Genomic DNA, 20,539 nt, shown 5'->3' with positions numbered 1-20,539 from the left:
TCAGTGTTGACACTAAACGTGCGCAGGACGTTGCACAACATTTTCCCAACTTTCAAGAATGCGCTCAGCAGACTTTCAAGTTTGTGCTCAGTCCTGAAACAAATTTGAGGGAACATTGGGTAGGAGGCATATGTACTGGCCCAGACAATATGACATAAATAAGATATGGGTAAATGAATCAAATCTATTGTATAAAGTTAGGAAGCTAGCCTGATGAACCAAATCAATAATCTTTCTGATGATACCAACAGATTTTATCACTTTGCATCGGACAAATTGAATATGATCTTTCCAGGATAACTTTCATCAATTAGAACTCAGAGGAAGTTAGTGGATGTGACGGGTTCCATTTAATTCACACACATTTTTTTTTACAATATGTATTATTCTTACTAGTGAATACAATAAAGGTGGATTTTTTTTTTTACATTTAAAGATAATTTGTTTATCTGGAACCATTCAGAAAATATGACTTCATTAATTAGTGAGATAAAATTATTGTGTGATAAAATCAAATTGGTATCAGCACCAAATAAAATGGGAAGTACAGTAGAAAACACAGCGGCAAGTTCATTGACATAGATTAGAAATAACAGGTCTAATTATTGAACCATGTGGCACGCCACAGGATATCTTGGCCCTGGTAGATGCACAGCTCTATGCATAAACAAATTGTTCTCTATCATAAACTTAAATCTATAGCCAATTATATGTATAATCATGAAAACCGTAATAATGCAATTTAGAAAGTAATATTTCATGATCAACCGTGTCAAACACTTTGGATAAATAAAAAAAATATGCCGAGAGCGTATTCATTGTTGTTCAGGGCTGTAAAGATTTTATCCACAATGATGACGATTTATGTTTTTTAGTTCAGTTATTGTTCATAATTGTCAGTTACACGATTATATGATTATTGTGCCCGCCCTACTCCGCTATACTTTCTCTTTTCTGTATCAGCTGCTAAGGCCACTTTCTATCACTATCATTCAAGCTTCTGCCTCCAACCCAGGGAAACACTTCTCCAACCTCCGTAATCCTCTTTGCAAACAACTTTGTCACCACTTTGAAAACAAAAGGCTGACGACGTCCTCTCCTCATTCATGAGCCCAAGGATCCTTAGGCCTTGACCTCTTTCTCGCCTCTCTCCAGATGAAATCCTGCGACTAATGATATCTGGCCGCCCAACAACCTGCCCAATTGAACCGATCCCCTCCTCCCTTCTCCAGACCATCTCTGGAGATATTCTCCCAATCACCACTTCCCTCATCAACTCATCCCTGACCATTGGTTACGTCCCCTCTGACTTCAAAATGGCCAGTCGCTTCCCTCCTTGAGGATAGGGTGCAGAGTTTTCACTTAGGGAAAAATAGCGTGCGCAATTTCAACTTCGTGCTACTCATCCCCAGAATATAAGATATGCATATTAGTAGTAGATTTGGATAGAAAACACTCTGAAGTTTCTAAAACTGTTTGAATCATATCTGTAAGTATAACAGAACTTATATAGCAGTCAAAACCCTGAGGACTAACTTTTTTATTGTTAAGTTCCTGTATGTTCAATGAGTTATCATGGGCACACCAGAATTCTAATCACTATCCACGCAGTTTCTACTGCTTCCACTGGATGTCGCCATTGTATGGAAAAAGGTTAAGGTTTTTTCTTAGTAAACTGAGAAAGATATTGACCCGGAAGTGGAGTGACGTCGTGTGTTTATGTTTGAGAGTTGAGCAAGACTTGAAAAGTACCGTGAGTTTGTTGATATCCTGTATTGAAAACAGATTGACCCGTCTTCAATTTGATCGATTATTAACGTTTACAAATACCTTAAGTTGTATTACAAAAGTACTTTGAAATGTTTTGGCAAAGTTTAGAGGTAATTTTTTTTAGATATTTTGTCGTGATTTTGCGCAAATTGAAGGCTGTTTTTCCTGGTACAACGGCGCCAAATAAATGGACAATTTGGATATATATGGACGGAATTAATCGAACTAAAGGACCATTTGTGATGTTTATGGGACATATTGGAGTGCCAACAAAAGAATCTCGTCAAAGGTAATGCATGTTTTATATTTTATTTCTGCGATTTGAGTAGCGCCGGCATGGTTGAAATTGTCAACAAAGAGAGTGTAGCCATTGCACTATCATCAGATAATAGCATCTTATGCTTTCGCCGAAAAGCCTTTTTGAAATCTGACATGTTGGCTGGATTCACAACGAGTGATTTGGTATCTTATATGTGTAATTTAATAAAGTTTGATTTTATAGATTTTTTTTTGAATCTGGCGCTCTACATTTTAACAGGCTGTTGGGACGCAAGCGTCCCGCGATCCCAGAGAGGTTAAGAAACCAACACTTGACTACTCTGACTTCAAACTACAGACCGGTATCTCTTCTTTCTTTTGTTTCCAAAACACTTGAGCGTGCTGTCTCTGACCAACTCTCTTGTTATCTCTTTCAGAACGATCTTCTTAACTCTAACCAGTCAGGCTTCAAGACGGCTCATTTAACTGAGATCACTCTCCTCTGTGTCACAGGCTCTCTGCCAAAGCTGACTCTCTCTTCTCTGTTCAAATTCTCCTCGATCTATCCGCTGCCTTTGACACTGTGAACCATCAGATCCTCCTCCCCAACCTCTCATGGTTGGGCGTCTCAGCCTCTGCACACTCCTGGATTGCATCCCACCTGGCAAGTCGCTCCTACCAGGTGGCGTGGAGAGGATCTGTTTCTGCACCAAGTGCTCTCACTTCTGGTTTCCCGCAGGGCTCAGCTCTCTGCCCTCTCCTCTTTTCTCTATACACCAAGTCACTTGGCTTACTCATATCCTCACATGGTCTCTCCTATCATTGTTATGCGGATGACACTCAAATACTCTTCCCTTACCCCCCTTCTGACACCCAGGTGGCTACACGCATCTATGCGTGTCTGGCAGAGATCTCAGCTTGGACGTTGGCCCACCACCTCAAACTCAACAAAATGGAGCTACTCTTCCTCCCGGTGAAGGCATGTTTGCTCCAAGACCTCTCCATCACAGTTGACAACTCCACGGTGTCCCCCTCCAAGAGTGCAAAGAACTTTGGCGTGACTATGGACAACATCCTGTTGTTCTCTGCAAACGTCAAAGAAGTGACTTGCTCCTGCAGGTTCATGCTCTACAACATCCGTAGAGTATGACCTTTCCTCACACAGGAAGTGTCGCAGGTCCTATTCCAGGCACTTGTCATCTGTCGTCAGAGACCTGGCCGTGTGGTGCCAGGACAACAACCTCTCCCTCAATGTGAGCAAGACAAAGAGCTGATCGTGGACTACAGGAAAAGGCGGGCCGAACAGGCCCCCATTAACATCGACAGGGCTGTAGTGGAGAGGGTTGAGAGTTTCAAGTTCCTTGGTGTCCACATCACCAACGAACTATCATGGTCCAAACACACCAAGACAGTCGTGAAGAGGGCAAGACAACAACTTTTCCCCCTCAGGAGACTGAAAAGTTTTGGCATGGGTCCCGAGATCCTCAAACAGTTCTACAGCTGCACTATCAAGAGCATCCTGACCGGTTGCATTCCCGCCTGGTATGGCAACTGCTCGGCATCTGACCGTAAAGCGCTAGAGGGTAGTGCGTACGGCCCAGTACATCACTGGGGCCAAGCTTCCTGCCATCCAGGACCTATATACTAGGCGGTGTCAGAGGAAAGCCCATAAAATTGTCAAAGACTCCAGTCACCCAAGTCATAGACTGCTCTCTCTGCTACCGCACGGTAAGCGGTACCGGAGTACCAAGTCTAGGACCAAAAGGCTCCTTAAAAGACGAGGGGTGCAGTTTTCGCTTTTGGCTAAAAAGGCGTACCCATTTGAAACTGCCTATTTCTCAGCCCCCTAAACTAGAATATGCATATAATAGTCAGATTAGGATAGAAAACACTCTGAAGTTTCCAAAAACGGTACATTTGTTGTCTGTGAGTTAAACAGAACTGATATTGCAGGCTAAAACCTGAGGAAAATCCAACCAGGAAGTGGCCCCGTTTTTGAGACCTCTCTGTTCCCATGCATATACCTATTACCCATTGAAAGGGATATCAACCAGACTTCTTTTTCTATGTCTTCCCTAAGGTGTCAACAGCCTTTAGACATAGTTTCAGGCTTTTATTTTGAAGGATGAGCGTGAACAACCACATTGCGTAAGTGGATAGGTGGGGGCTCTCCGAGTGATTTTTGCGCAAAAGTGAAAGGCAGCCATTGTTTCTCTCGGTCCTAGTGAAAAGACAACTGTCCCGGTTGATATATAATCTTATATTTGAAAAACACCCTGAAGATGGATTATAAACAACGTTTGACATGTTTCTGTGGACATTATGGATATAATTTGGAATTTTTTCCGGCGTTGTCGCGAACGCTCTTTCCGGTGGATTCCTGGGCATAACGCAGCAAACAAACGGAGGTATTTGGATATAAAAAATATCTTTATGGAACAAAAGGAACATTTGTTGTCTAACTGGGAGTCTCGTGAGTGAAACCATCCGAAGATCATCAAAGGTAAACGATGAATTTGATTGCTTTTCTGATTTTCGTGGCCAAGTTACCTGACGCTAGGTGTTCTTATTGTTTTGTCGAGTGATCGATAAATTTACACAAATGCAAGTATTGCTTGCGCTGTAAAGCATAATTTCAAAATCTGAGACGACAGATGGATTAACAAAAGGCTAAGCTGTGTTTTGCAATATTGCACTTGTGATTTCATGAAATTATATTTTATTATATACCGTTCGCGCTAGGCTAGGCTATGCTAGTCAGCGTTTCTGATGACAATTATCCCGGATCCGGGATGGGTGGTCCAGAAAGGTTAACAACTTCTACCCCCAAGCCATAAGACTGATGAACAATTAATCAAATGAAGCCCCCCCCCCCCATTTGTTTTTACATTGCTGCTACTCTCTGTTTATTATCTATGCATAGTCACTTTACACCTACCTATATGAACAAATTACCCCGACTAACCTGTACCCCCGCACATTGTGTTACATTTTATTATTTTAGTTTATTTGGTAAATATTTTCTTAATTCGTTCTTGAACTGGTTAAGGGCTTGTAAGTAAGCATTTCACGGTAAGGTCTACACCTGTTTTATTCGGCGCATTTTACAAATAAAGTTTGATTGGATTTGTGAGAGTGTGTGTGTGTATGAATGGCGGGTAACAACCCAATTGCACATTAGATGCCGCTTCGGCAGTATGAATGAGCCAAGTATGTTGATATTTATTGCTTACTGCATATGTTTTTACGAAACAATATATGATTAGTACACAGTATACACTTTTATTAAGCTGTAGGCAAGAACAATTTCGAACATGGCCTGTGTGTGTGTCTGTGTTTGGTTCCATGGTGTCTTTACCTTGGCTGATGACGGCCTTACGGTTCCGTCCGTCAAGGTCAGCTCTTTCGATGACGTGATGCTTGGCGTCAACCCAGTACATACGGTGCCCGGCGTAGTCGATGGTCAGCCCGTTGGGCCAGAACAAGTGGGTGTCGGCGATGACGCGGCGGTTGGAGCCATCCATGTTGGCATACTCGATACGAGGAGTGTTACCCCAGTCCGTCCAGTAGATCTTACTGATGGGGTGGAAAAAGTCAGGGAAACTTAGGGTTAGGTTGTCATTGTCCAACAAAAAGGTAGGTCACAAATCATAGGACAAACACCATTCAGACCTGGGATCAAATAGTACTTGTTTTCTTTTAAATAATTTAGCTGCGCTATATCAAGTTTTCCTGGAGCAATGGAACCAATGCAGTAGTCCCATAAGTGCAAACCCCGCCCATCTGTCACTCTATGCAGGCTTATAAAACTATGTTCAAAGTATTTAAAAGAAAATATATACTATTTGAACCTATGTCATTCATAGTTGTGTTATCAAATACTACTGATGTCAGCTGTTTGACGTCAGCCATTTGAATAACTTTAAAACGGAACTGATGAAGGTTACCGACACGTTCGCCATCCCGTTTCCTCTTTTAATCATCTATATTCCTTGGCTCTCAGCATTGGTAGCCAATTTACCAATCATCCTCTCAATTAACATATACAAATTAGCTATTTGATGAGCTAAATTAGTACATTAGTAGTTTCCTACTTTTCCATGTTGCTAGAAGAGGTTTTAAAGCTTCAAACTGTCACTGTGGCATAATAGAGGCACACCAGAGGGCAATGCCACCCTTATTTTGACGTAATTCCTGTAATTGCTTGTTTAGGTCCCACCTTCGAAGAATGACAGGCTACTTATAAATATATATTCACAAATTGCGGTGGAAACAAACATTGTGGTGATTTCCATGTGGAGTGGAAAAACATCAACAAATAGCTAGCTACACTGACAACTGTCAGTTCCCTAACATGCTAACTTTAGCAAGCTGTTTTGCTAACCTTATGTTTTTTTTTACTACACCGTATTAAACTTCACCACAGATGGAAACAAGTATATTTGACCTCGCCATCTATTGTTATCTCCAAAGTTTTGGCATCTTCCACAACAGACAAGCATTTTTCTACATTGTAATGGACACAGTGTAACCTTTGGTAAGCAGGCTTCGGCAGCGGTACAGCAAAGCCAAGTCAGCCCGTGCTCATGGTTCTCACAGGGGAAGTTAAATGATAGGCTATAATGATTTTGCTAATGATGCACTTTGCGTCGGACACGAAACACCAATACAAATGTAACAACCGCACAACAAAATACATCAACAAGTTCTTTGAATTTTCCTTTGCGGGTGCCTGTTCATTATAGGACAGACACTTGTGGTTTAGCTGCACCAATCAAAGCAGTGAAGAGTGTTGTGAAGCTAGACTTGAGTGGTCAAAACCATTCATCTTGGGTCGACTGTGGGAGCAGGGTTGTAAAACGCAATAATATCACCCAATTATACCATTTATAAAATGATCATGTATATATACAGTGGGGAGAACAAGTATTTGATACACTGACGATTTTGCAGGTTTTCCTACTTACAAAGCATGTAGAGGTCTGTAATTTTTATCATAGGTACACTTCAACTGTGAGAGACGGAATCTAAAAAATCCAGAAAATCACATTGTATGATTTTTAAGTAATTAATTTGCATTTTATTGCATGACATAAGTATTTGATCACCTACCAACCAGTAAGAATTCCGTCTCTCACAGACCTGTTAGTTTTTTTTAAGAAGCCCTCCTGTTCTCATTTACATTTACATTTAAGTCATTTAGCAGACGCTCTTATCCAGAGCGACTTACAAATTGGTGCATTCACCTTATGATATCCAGTGGAACAACCACTTTACAATAGTGCATCTAACTCTTTTAAGGGGGGGGGAGGTTAGAAGGATTACTTTATCCTATCCTAGGTATTCCTTAAAGAGGTGGGGTTTCAGGTGTCTCCGGAAGGTGGTGATTGACTCCGCTGACCTGGCGTCGTGAGGGAGTTTGTTCCACCATTGGGGTGCCAGAGCAGCGAACAGTTTTGACTGGGCTGAGCGGGAACTGTACTTCCTCAGAGGTAGGGAGGCGAGCAGGCCAGAGGTGGATGAACGCAGTGCCCTTGTTTGGGTGTAGGGCCTGATCAGAGCCTGAAGGTACGGAGGTGCCGTTCCCCTCACAGCTCCGTAGGCAAGCACCATGGTCTTGTAGCGGATGCGAGCTTCAACTGGAAGCCAGTGGAGAGAGCGGAGGAGCGGGGTGACGTGAGAGAACTTGGGAAAGTTGAACACCAGACGGGCTGCGGCGTTCTGGATGAGTTGTAGGGGTTTAATGGCACAGGCAGGGAGCCCAGCCAACAGCGAGTTGCAGTAATCCAGACGGGAGATGACAAGTGCCTGGATTAGGACCTGCGCCGCTTCCTGCGTGAGGCAGGGTCGTACTCTGCGAATGTTGTAGAGCATGAACCTACAGGAACGGGTCACCGCCTTGATGTTAGTTGAGAACGACAGGGTGTTGTCCAGGATCACGCCAAGGTTCTTAGCACTCTGGGAGGAGGACACAATGGAGTTGTCAACCGTGATGGCGAGATCATGGAACGGGCAGTCCTTCCCCGGGAGGAAGAGCAGCTCCGTCTTGCCGAGGTTCAGCTTGAGGTGGTGATCCGTCATCCACACTGATATGTCTGCCAGACATGCAGAGATGCGATTCACCACCTGGTTATCAGAGGGGGGAAAGTTCTCCACTCATTACGTGTAATAACTGCACCTGTTTGAACTCGTTACCTGTATAAAAGACACCTGTCCACACACTCAATCAAACAGACTCCAACCTCTACACAATGGCCAAGACCAGAGAGCTGTGTAAGGACATCAGGGATAAAATTGTAGACCTGCACAAGGCTGGGATGGGCTACAGGACAATAGGCAAGCAGCTTGGTGAGAAGGCAACAACTGTTGGCGCAATTATTAGAAAATGGAAGAAGTTCAAGATGACGGTTAATCACCCTCGGTCTGGGGCTCCATGCAAGATCTCACAACTGATTGGCTCAAACACATTAAGAAGGAAAGAAATTCCACAAATGAACTTTTATCAAGGCACACTCTTGCATTAATTGAAATGCATTCCAGGTGACTACTGGATGAGAGAATGCCAAGAGTGTGCAAAGCTGTCATAAAGGCAAAGGGTGGCTACTTTGCAGAATCTCAAATATAAAATAGATTTTGATTTGTTCAACACTTTTTTGGTTACTACGTGACTCCATGTGTTATTTCATAGTTTTGATATCTTCACTATTATTCTACAATGTAGAAAATAGCAAAAATAAAGAAAAACCCTGGAATGAGTAGGTGTGTCCAAACTTTTGATTGGTACTGTATATATACAGACTAGCAAATAAATAAGCGAAACATTTACAAAATAAGCAATGGATTATGTTAATTTTCTAGTAAAAAAGTTTGCACCGCCTAATTTAATTTGATCCATGGCTCAAGTGTAGGCTACAGCGAAAAGCTGTTTGGCTCAGTTGCGACTTTAACCTTTTGTCAATAGGGGGAGCTGTTAGCATTATTTTTTTTTTTACATTTCCAAATTAAACTGCCTCGTACTCAATTCTTGATCGTACAATATGCATATTATTGTTATTATTGGATGGAAAACAGTCTATAGTTTCTATAGGAGTTGAAATTTTGTCTCTGAGTGGTACAGAACAATTTCTACAGCACTTTTCATGACAGGGTTCAGATTTCAGAAATTTTTACCTCTGATCTGGGGTCTGTTTTTAAGGCGACAGTGAATGCTATGAAGAAACCGACACTGCCTACGTCTTCCTCTGGGTGTCTGTACGTCATCACGTTTTCAATGGAATCAATGGGACGTTCACAGCCATTATAAAAGACGAAAATGTACAGAGACCACCCTTTCTCAACGTGCGCCTGAAGCGTCAAGGCCATCGGACCTGCCTCGTTCCAAATCGTTTTCTAACCAGCAGTATTTCTCCGGTCATGTTTTCAGTCGTTATAGTTGTTAAAAACATCATAATGTAGTGAATTTTAACCGTTTTATATCAATTTATATCCGTTTAGTGCGATTTTGAGGAATTTCTTTGTCGTGCACTCTGAAAGTTTGGACACGCTTTAGGGTGTCGGTCGTTGGTGATGGACATTTCGAAGGACAGAGGACATCTATCGACCAAAAGACGTTTATAACATAGAAAGGATACATTGCCCAAGAATATGATGGAAGATCAGCTCAAAGTAAGCAATATTTAATATGATAAACCGTGTTTCTGTCGAAATATTTTAAACGCATATATCGCCATTTTGTTTGGTATAGCTTCACTTGGCCAACCCTGTATTGAAAAGTAAGGATAATTTTAAAAATGTAAATCAGCGGTTGCATTAAGAACTAATTTGTCTTTCGATTCCTGTCAACCCTGTATTTTTTAGTCAAGTATATGATTAGCTTTTAATTAAACTAGATCACTCTGATAGATGACGTCAGACATATTGAGGCTTGATTTCCTAGTATTTTCATTGTGTAACCACGGTTTTGTATGGCTAAATATGCACCTTTTCGAACAAACTGTATATGTATGTTGTAAAATGATGTTACAGGAGTGTCATCGGAAGAATTCTGAGAAGGTTAGTGAAAAAATTAATATCTTTTGGCGGTGGTTACGTTATAGCGCTCTTTGGCTGGAATCGATGCTCTGGTAACGTTGGAACATGTAGTATGCTAACTTATCGATTTATTGTGTTTTCGCTGAAAAACGCTTAGAAAATCTGAAATATGGTCTGAAATCACAAGAACTGGGTCTTTCCATTGCTATGCTTTGTCTATTTTTATGAAATGTTTTATGATGAGTAAATTGGTCATACACGTTGCTCTATCTAGTAATTCTAGTGGATTTGTGATGGTCGGTGCAATTGTAAACTGTGATTTCTACCTGAAATATGCACTTTTTTCTAACAAAAACTATCCTATACCATGAATATGTTATCAGACTGTCATCTGATGGTTTTTTTTATAGGTTATTGGCTATCAATATCTTAGTTGAGCCGAATTGGTGATAGCACCTGAAGGAGTAAGAAACTGATGGAGTTAGAATAGTGGTGTATTTTGCTAACGTGTTTAGCTAATAGATTTACATATTTTGTCTTCCCTGTAAAACATTTTAAAAATCTGAAATGGTGGCTTTATTCACAAGATCTGTATCTTTCATCTGGTGTCTTGGACTTGTGATTTAATGATATTTAGATGCTACTATCTACTTCTGAAGCTATGCTATCTATGCTAATCAGTGTGTGGGGGGTGGGGGGTGCTCCCGGATCCGGGTTTCTGAGGCAGTAAAAGTTAAGAGGAAGAACTTTTCAGGTGTATTAGCACATCATATAATAGGGGAAACACACGGCATCCCCCACAATATCATACTTTGACTAAAATTATGACTTATTGACTTCAATTGTTGTGCAACATCATGGGTAAGCTCTTTGTTGAAAAAAAAGTGAATTTCCACTTGTGGTACTGTAAGGCCGAGATAAAAGTGAAATCTGCTCTATCTTATGTTAAATAGTTGTTCCAGATATAAAGTGCCAGAGTCTAGCATCTAATCCCAAGATAAAGTCCCTGGTTTATTTTCCATCAACATGAAAACTCAAGGCTGCTACTGCAACAAGCAGAGCATTTCATAAGCAAGGAAACAAATTCAGACCTGCCAACCCTGAAGAATTTTTTGCAGTTTCACTTTAGTGCTGCACCCCTATCCCCGGACCCCACGACAGCGCATGTGCTCACTCACACTGCTCAAATCATAGGCAAATGCACCTTTTTTAGCCTAATAATAATGTTGGCAGAAGACTGGCTCAGTAGGAATGGTAGGCTATAGACTGCTATGGGTACTTGGTAATTGGCTGCTCTTCAGTAGCTAACTAGAAATACATTTAAAGTTGCACTACGCATAAATCGTTCCACCATTTCCTGGTTGCTAAAATTCTAATAGTTCACCTAGTTTCAGTTTATGTGACAAAATAAGCTAGTATAGCGTAGAGAATCATTGTACCATCTAAACCACTGTGAAATATATTTTCCATAATCACAAATATTGTTGTTTCAGCTGTTTGAAGCTGGTGTACATCGCCGAAGGTAAAATACGCAAAAATAAGACTTAAGAACGGGAAGCATAGAAATAGCACACATAGAAAAGATATACCGCTTCTTAGACTTGCCTTCAAGTAGAATGATAGATCTATAACTCACATCTCTATGTGAATTTGGTCGGGTCGCCCAAAAAGTTACATATTGCCACTTTAAATGTAAAATCAGAGCTCTCCCTAGGCATTTCTGACTAGGTCATGCTGATGTAGGCCTACGTTTGAGTAGGAGAGAGGTCTGGAAGTTGTGAAGTTGGAGAAGGAAATTGGAGCATTTAGCTTCCTTTTTTTAACCTGTAACTGCCATTTACTGAAACCTTAAATTATATTAAATAATGCAGCCAACAAAGTAGTCTAGTGTGTGATCCTAAATTAAATTCAGGTGGTCTCAATGACACTTTCAACATTTTCTAGGTTAAATTTAGGCCTAATGATCATTCTAATTCATATGTGTCTTACTGTGGAAACTCTAGTGGAAATGTAAACTGGCTTCTTCTTAATTTATAGCTAACTACCCGTTAGTAATAAGCTATCTAAGAAATAATATTGGTTATGTGCTTAACTAACGCATACAATTTTGAAAAACGTATTTGGCAAACAGTCCGTTCTCCATTTACCTCACACATCAGTGGTGTCAACAGACGAAGTGGAGAGCTGCCAACCAGCTGCAGGGAGGAAAATAGTACTACGACTACGGGGGGCGGGGAAGGCCGGAGCGGAGAGCGGAGAGATTTTTTCTCCTCGTCCGAGTCCTATGATGGTTCAGCTCCAACTTCAGACGGTTGAGTTAAAAACCACAATGTGCTCACTAGAAGTCTATTTTGGTGTATTTTCGGGCAATTTTTTGTACCAGCGTACTTTGACCTGAAATTGCATGTATGGTACACAAAATGCGTGCAGGTTGGCAGGTAGGGATAGAGAAGAGAGAGGAGAAAGAGAGAGATCCTACTTACCCCTCTATAGGGTGCAGTGCGATGGCTCGGGGTTTCTCCATGCTCTGCCATAGGAGGACCTTGCGGTGGGTTCCATCCAGATTGGCCACCTCAATACGGGACGTCCCTGAGTCAGTCCAGTATAGCTTGTCATGGATCCAGTCTATAGCCAGACCACCTAGAGGGAGAGACCAGGGTCATGTTCATTAGGTACCAAACAGAGGAAAACGGACTGAAACGGAGGGACTGTCTTGACTTGTCCAATTAAAAACACAATTTTTTGTTTTCCGTTGCAAAAGTTTTAAAACGTGTTATGCTGCATGCCCTAATAAACACAACCCAGGAAATCAACAGATGGTAATTTTAAAATGTGGCAAAAGAATTAGAGCTGTTGAGCAATCTAGTTATTATCTAGGGGTTATGGTTTGGGGCAAACTTTGGGTAAAAGTGTAGAGGCTAAATTCAAATTTGGGATTAGAGAGCGGCAGGTAGCCTAGAGGTTAGAGCGTTGGGCCAGTAACCAAAATATTGGTAGTTCGAATTCCTGAGCCGACTAGGTGAAACATCTGTTGATCTGCCCTTGAGCAAGGCACTTAACCCTAATTGCTCCATTAACCCTAATTGCTCCAGGGTTGCCGTCAATAATAGCTGATTCCTGGCCGTGACCCCACTCTCTGAGGGTGTCTCAGGGGGAGCGGGATATGCCAAAAAAACACATTTCCATTTCACACCACACACTTGTACAAGTTACACAGAACAAATATAAGCCCCCCTCTATTTGACCTTTTTGGATTAGAAAATGCCATCCATTTGTCTTCATCAGCATGGCCAGATTGTGTTGACTCGTCATTTGTCTTAAACCTTGCATTATGACTGTTGCAGTGCTGTACATTCTATGTTGATACATGTTCTGACTGTAGTAAAACCATGTGTGGTCGTAGGTTATAACTGGGCTTTCCTTTACATAATTGTGAGTGCACAGAATGTAGCATGACCACCTGTGATTGTATCCATGCTGGTGGAAACCACCTGCTATGCATTCTACCGTGTGTGTTTTGACCAGAGTTAGACCATAACATGGTCATGTGCATACCTGGACTCTCTAAGCCAGTGGAAACCACTTCCTCCACGTTGCTCCCGTTCAGGTTGGCCTTCATGATGCGGTCGAGCGTGACATCAGACCAGAAGACCAGCTCCTGGTCGTGGTGGAAGTCCAGAGCGATGGCATTTTCCAGGTTGTTCAGCAGCAGAGTGTACTCTGACCGGTGGGGCAACACCTGGCGGATGTCTATACGGTTCGCAAACAGCAGCACTGGCTCAGGACCTAATGGAGGGGTACAGAGTAGGGTATAGAGAGGAGGGAGGGAGGGTAGTGACAAGCAAAATGAGGGGTTAAGAGAGTGAGAGAAAGAGGGAGAGGGAGAGAGAGGAGAGGGTGTGGAGTGCAAGGGAGAGTGGAAGAGACGGAAAAACTCAGCTCTTGCAGGAAACTCCAGCCATCACTTTCAATAAGACCCAACATTAATATTAGTCAGTCAGTCAAGTACATCCCCTGGACTCTGGAACCCAAGCATAGATGCTTGACCGGGGTTCACTAGTGATACACACCAGATTTGAGGGGTGCTGTATTGGCAATGTAGTGGACCCTAGCTCCAGAACCATATCTAAATCTAGTACAGACCAGGCCTGTGTTTTAAATGGCACCCTATTGCTTTATAGTAAACTACTGTAAGATATATGGTGGCATTTGGGATGCGACCAAGCACTTGCTTTTCTGACCTTAAACCATGAGCTAACCTCAGCCACAGTCCAACTCCCCAAAGCTAAGCTAAGGGATACGGTTACAATTAAATGCAGATGAAACATGTTTGCATGTTTTAAACACAACTATGACGCATATGGGTCACCCACTAACCAGGGCAGAGTAGGGAAAATGGTTTTAATTCCATGCAGGCAAAACATGTTTAGGTAAACAACTTCCCCAGGCGCTCACAATCCCTCCACATGTTGAAGCCAAAGGTCTTAAATTGAAAGATTGTGAGTGAACTCACCCAGCGCCTTGCAGCTGCGCTTGTCAGGCCTCAGCTCATAGCCCTGCACACACCAGCACTGGAACCCTCCCTCTGTGTTGGTACAGCCCTGGCTGCAGTAGCCCTCCTCTGCACACTCATCCACATCTGGGAACGGTCCATATAGACAGGTGGGTGGGTGGGGGGGGGGATTGGGGTAAGATAATATATGACGATGCGGCGTATGTAAACCCCTCAAATATATACATTTTAAATCAACTCATTATAAAATCCGCAGAGCTCATTTTTCAGTCTCTCATCGCAGGCACACACACACAGGGTGTAGTCTCACCCTGGCAGGCCCTGCCGTCCTCCATCAGTCTGTAGCCAGTATGACAGGTACACTGTACCAGACCTCTGGCCATCTGACACTTCTGAGAACAGCCTCCGTTATTCAGGTTACAGTTGCCATCACTGGACCGCGGGCCTACACTCAAACACACACACTTGTTAGAGGGATGTTATGATGTGGAGCCTTACAGAAGTTTCCGAATAAGTCCCCAAACACACATGGCACACCCGCCCCACACCCTTCCCCTTATACAGTCAGACATAACTCACGGCAGTCCTGGTGAGGGTGTTCATCAGTCCCATCTCCACAGTCGCTGACCTCATTACAGACCTTCCTCTGGCCAATACAGCGGCCGTTACCACACAGAAACTGGTCTGGAGCACATGGAGGGGTGTCTGGTGGGGAGATAGATGGAGAAAGTTACAATGGCCTGGGAAAAAACTGCGAAGAACAATGGACAACATCTGAAAAGTCCTTTGGCTGTGTCTCAAATGGCACCCATTGGGTCCTGGTCAAAAGAAGTGCACTATATAGGGAATAGGGTACCATTTGGGATGTAGCCTCTGACTTTTGAAGGATAGACACAAAAGGCCTATGTGGTAATGGTAACTGTTCTTCAGATTGACTGAATCTAGACTCCACCCTGGGTGGGGTGATCATCCAAAATCAAATAAAACTTTATATGCCACATGCACCAAATACTACAAATCAAACCAAATGGTATTAGTCACATGCGCCGAATACAACAGGTGTAGAACTTACAGTGAAATGCTTACTTACGAGCCCCAAACCAACAATGCAGTTTAAAAAAGTACCGATAAGAATAAGAAATAAAAGTAACAAGTAATTAAAGAGCAGCAGTAAAATAACGATAGTGAAAATATATACAGGCGGGTACCGGTACAGAGTCAATGTGCAGGGGCACCGGTTAATTGAGGTAATATGTACATGAAGGTAGAGTTATTAAAGTGACTATACATAGATGACAACAACAGAGGGTAACAGTGGTGTAAAAGGGGGAGGCAATGCAAATAGCCTGAGGAGCTTTTTGATTAGGTGTTCAGGAGTCTTATGGCTTGGGGGTAGAAGCTGTTTAGGAGCTTCTTGGACCTAGACGTGGCGCTCCAGTACCGTTTTCCATGCGGTAGCAGAGAGAACCGTCTATGGCTAGGGTGGCTGGAGTCTGACAATTCTTAGGACATTCCTCTGACACCGCCTGGTATAGAGGTCCTGGATGACAGGAAGCTTGGCCTCAGGGATGTACTGGACTGTTCGCACTATCCTCTATAGTGCCTTGCGGTCGGAGGCAGAGCAGTTGAAATACCAAGCAGTGATGCAACCAGTCAGGATGCTCTCGATGGTGCAAATGTAGAACCTTTTGAGGATCTGAGGACCCATGCAAAATCTTTTCAGTCTCCTGAGGGGGCATAGGTTTTGCCGTGCCCTCTTCACGACTGTCTTGGTGTGCTTGGGCCATGTTAGTTTGTTGGTGATGTGGACACCAAGGAACTTGAAGCTCTCAACCTGCTCCACTGCAGCCCCGTTGATGAGAATGGGGGCGTTCTCGGTCCTCTTTTTCCTGTAGTCCACAATCATCTCCTTTGTCTTGATCACGTTGAGGGAGAGGTTGTTGTCCTGGCACCACACGGCCAGGTCTCTGACCTCCCTATAGCGGTCTCGTAGTTGTCGGTGATCAGGCCTACCAATGTTGTGTCATCGGCATACTTAATGATGGTGTTGGAGTCGTGCCTGGCCGTGCAGTCATGAGTGAACAGGGAGTACAGGAGGGGACAGAGCACGCACCCCGGAGGGGCCCCTGTGTTGAGGATCAGCGTGGCGGATGTGTTGTCACCTACCCTTACCACCTGGGGGCGGCACGTCAGGAAGTCCAGGATCCAGTTGCAGAGGGAGGTGTTTAGGCCCAGGGTCCTTAGCTTAGTGATGAGTTTTGAGGGTACTACGGTGTTGAATGCTGAGCTGTAGTCAATGAACAAAATTCTCACATAGGTGTTCCTTTTGTCCAGGTGGGAAAGGGCAGTGTGGAGTGCGATTGAGATTGTGTCATCTGTGGATCTGTTGCTGCGGTATGCGAATTGGAGTGGGTCTAGGGTATCCGGGAGGATGCTGTTGATGTGAGCCATGACCAGCCTTTCAAAGCACTTCATGACTACCGACGTGAGTGCTATGGGGCGGTAATCATTTAGGCAGGTTACCTTCGCTTCCTTGGGCACAGGGACTATGGTGGTCTGCATGAAACACGTAGGTATCTCCCTGTTCAGGGAGAGGTTGAAAATGTCAGTGAAGACAATTGCCAGTTGGTCTACGCAAGCTTTGAGTAAACATCCTGGTAATTCGTCTGGCCCAGCGGCTTTGTGAATGTTGACCTGTTTAAAGGTCTTGCTCACATCGGCTACCGAGAGCATTATCACACAGTCATCCAGAACAGGTGGTGCTCTCGTGCATGCTTCAGTGTTGCTTGCCTCGAAGCGAGCATAAAAGGCATTTAGCTTGTCTGGTAGGCTCGCGTCACTGGGCAGATCGTGTCTGGGTTTCCCTTTGTAGTCCATAATAGTTTTCAAGTCCTGCCACATACGACGAGCGTCAGAGCCGGTGTAGTAGGATTCATTATCCTGTATTGACGCTTTGCTTGTTTGATGGTTAGTCTGAGGGCATAGCGGGATTTCTTATAAGTGTCCGGATTAGTGTCCCGCTCCTTGAAAGCAACAGCTCTAGCCTTTAGCTCGATGCGGATGTTGCCTGTAATCTATGGCTTCTGGTTGGGATATGTACGTACAATCACGGTGGGGACGATGATGCACTTATTGATGAAGCCGGTGACTGAGGTGGTATACTCTTCAATGCCATTGAACTTCCTGCTTTAGTTTTTGCTTGTAAGCAGCAATCAGGAAGATAGAATTATGGTCAGATTTGCCAAATGGAGGGCGGGGGAGAGCTTTGTATGAATCTCTGTGTGTGGAGTAAAGCTTTTTTCACTCTGGTTGCACGTGACATGCTGTTAAAAATTTGGTAAAACTGATTGAAGTTTGCCTGCATTAAAGTCCCCGGCCACTAGGAGCACCGCTTCTGGATGAGCATTTTCTTACATTTACATTTTAGTCATTTAGCAGACGCTCTTATCCAGAGCGACTTACAGTAGAGTGCATACATTTTTATTAAATTTTTACATACTGAGACAAGGATATCCCTACCGGCCAAGAGCAGACGCTCTTATCCAGAGCGACTTACAGTAGAGTGCATACATTTCATTAAAAAAAAATTTTTTACATGCTGAGACAAGGATATCCCTACCGGCCAAACCCTCCATACCGGCCAAACCCTCCATACCGGCCAAACCCTCCCTAACCCGGACGACGCTATGCCAATTGTGCGTCGCCCCACGGATCTCCCGGTAGCGGCCGGCTGCGACAGAGCCTGGGCGCGAACCCAGCCCAGCCTGGGCGCGAACCCAGAGACTCTGGTGGCGCAGCTAGCACTGCGATGCAGTGCCCTAGACCACTGCGCCACCCGGGAGAACACTGCTTATGGCCTTATAGAGTTGTTTGAGCACGGTCTTAGTGCCAGCATCGGTCTGTGGTGGTAAATAGACGGCTACGAATAATATAGATGAGAATTCTCTTGGTAGATAGTGTGGTTTGAGCTTACCTCAGGCGAGCAATACCTCGAGGCTTCTTTAATATTAGACATCGCAACCCAGCTATTATTGACAAATAGACACATACCCCCACCTCTCCTCTTACCAGACTCTGTTCTGCCGGTGCATGGAAAATCCCGCCAGCTCTATAATATCTGTGTAGTCGTTTAGCCACGACTTGGTGAAACATATGATATTACAGTTTTTAATGTCCCATTGGTAGGATAATCTTAAATCGTAGGTCATCAATTTTATTTTCCAATGATTGCACGTTAGCCAGTAGAACGGATGGCAGTGTGAGTTCTCTCGCTCGCCTACGGATCCTTAGAAGGCAGCCCGACCTGCCTTTTCCTCTGTCTTTTCTTCACGCAAATGACCGGGCCTGTTCCCGGGTAAGCATTATATCCTTCTCGTCGGATTCGTTAAAAGGAAAAAGCTTATTCCAGTTCGAGGTGAGTAATCGCTGTTCTGATGTCCAGAAGTTGTTTTCGGTCATAAGAGACAGTAGCAGCAACATTTTGTACAAAATAAGTTACAAACAACGCAAAAAAACGAAAAAAATAGCACAGTTGGTTACGAGCATGTAAAACGTGCCAATATGCTTTCCCTCTGACAGTTTCCTCTCCAATGATGCTTTTCAGCATGGAGAGCTGTCCTGCAACTGTTGTCATGGATACTAAACTATAGGGTGCCTGTCTGAGGTGTAAGATTTAGCTCATAGCCCGCCGATAAGAACTAAGTCCATGGAGCTCTTTCTTTCTTTTCACCCTTTTATTTCATTTGTACTGTCTAGATTAGATTGATGCCGATCTGCACACACCCACACACGTACCAGTCTTCTCACAGTCATCTTCATCGCTGCCGTCAGAGCAGTCATCCTCGCCGTCACATCTCCATGACAACCTGATACAGCGTCCCGATGCACAGCGGAACTGATCCGCAGTACACATGGAGGTGGCTGGAGGGAGAGGACAGGTCGGTTAGACGCACACACGTACACAATCTACATACATTTTGTACACAAACACATACACAAGCAGATACTTACTGCAGTTCTTCTCATCTGATTGGTCATCACAGTCAAACTCCCCGTCACACCTCCAGCCAGCGTTGATGCACATCCCACTGCTGCACATGAACTCCACAGAACGACAAGGCTGGTGGGAGGCTGCAGGACACACACAACCACTACCGTGAGATGAAATGAAAATTATTTTGGAACTTTAATCATCCCTGACAGTGTAAAACAATTTATCTGAAGGACCCTGGTAATACAACAATGCTTTTACATGGACAAAACAGAAATAAACATTTGGGGCAGGACATGCATGTTTCTAAAGAATCAAACATATCTATCCAAGACCAGACGAACCCACACGAGCACACACACACTTTAATTAATGATCTAACAATAAGAGCCTGTTCACATGAGGCTGAAGGGCTGAGGGTAGAAGATAAGGACAGAGAGGCGAGGAATGAATAAAGCGAGGGAGAGTAAAAAAAGAGAGAAAGCGTGAGAGAACAAGTGCTGTAGAACACCGTGTCTGCATGTGTCCGTGTGCAGTGTTATCAGTTAGACAAGAGAAGGGAACAGGGCCAACAGCACAGAAGAGAGGGAGAAAAGAAAGAAGAGAAGAATAAAGCAGTGTGTGTGATGAGGGGATGATCAAAACACCAGGTGGTGAGAGAGAAATACAAAAATACACACACCCACACACACACGCACACACGCACACACACACACACACACACACACACACGCACATATATATATATATATATACACACACATACATACATACACATATATATATATACATTTACATTACATTTAAGTCATTTAGCAGACGCTCTTATCCAGAGCGACTTACAAATTGGTGCATTCACCTTATGATATCCAGTGGAACAACCACTTTACAATAGTGCATCTAACTCTTTTAAGGGGGGGGGGGGTTAGAAGGATTACTTTATCCTATCCTAGGTATTCCTTAAAGAGGTGGGGTTT

General features: G+C 43.5%; 1 protein-coding gene across 3 annotated transcripts in view; it reads right to left on the bottom strand.

Annotated features, from left to right (window-relative positions):
- The window catches only part of LOC139576298 (low-density lipoprotein receptor-related protein 4-like), a 234,579-nt gene that overhangs the window by 54,867 nt on the left and 159,173 nt on the right, over nt 1-20,539 (bottom strand). For all 3 annotated transcript variants that reach the window (XM_071402240.1, XM_071402241.1, XM_071402242.1), the window contains exons 7-14: nt 19,583-19,702; nt 19,367-19,492; nt 15,152-15,277; nt 14,883-15,017; nt 14,573-14,698; nt 13,615-13,845; nt 12,543-12,699; nt 5,387-5,604 (exon numbers count right to left, since the gene is read on the bottom strand). In XM_071402240.1, the coding sequence (XP_071258341.1) occupies nt 5,387-5,604; nt 12,543-12,699; nt 13,615-13,845; nt 14,573-14,698; nt 14,883-15,017; nt 15,152-15,277; nt 19,367-19,492; nt 19,583-19,702 (1,239 nt within the window). The remainder of the gene's footprint in view (nt 1-5,386; nt 5,605-12,542; nt 12,700-13,614; nt 13,846-14,572; nt 14,699-14,882; nt 15,018-15,151; nt 15,278-19,366; nt 19,493-19,582; nt 19,703-20,539) is intronic.

The sequence above is a fragment of the Salvelinus alpinus genome, chromosome 5 (genome assembly GCF_045679555.1).
Source record: "Salvelinus alpinus chromosome 5, SLU_Salpinus.1, whole genome shotgun sequence".
Lineage (NCBI taxonomy): Eukaryota > Metazoa > Chordata > Actinopteri > Salmoniformes > Salmonidae > Salvelinus > Salvelinus alpinus.
This window is presented reverse-complemented; position numbering and strand designations above follow the sequence as displayed.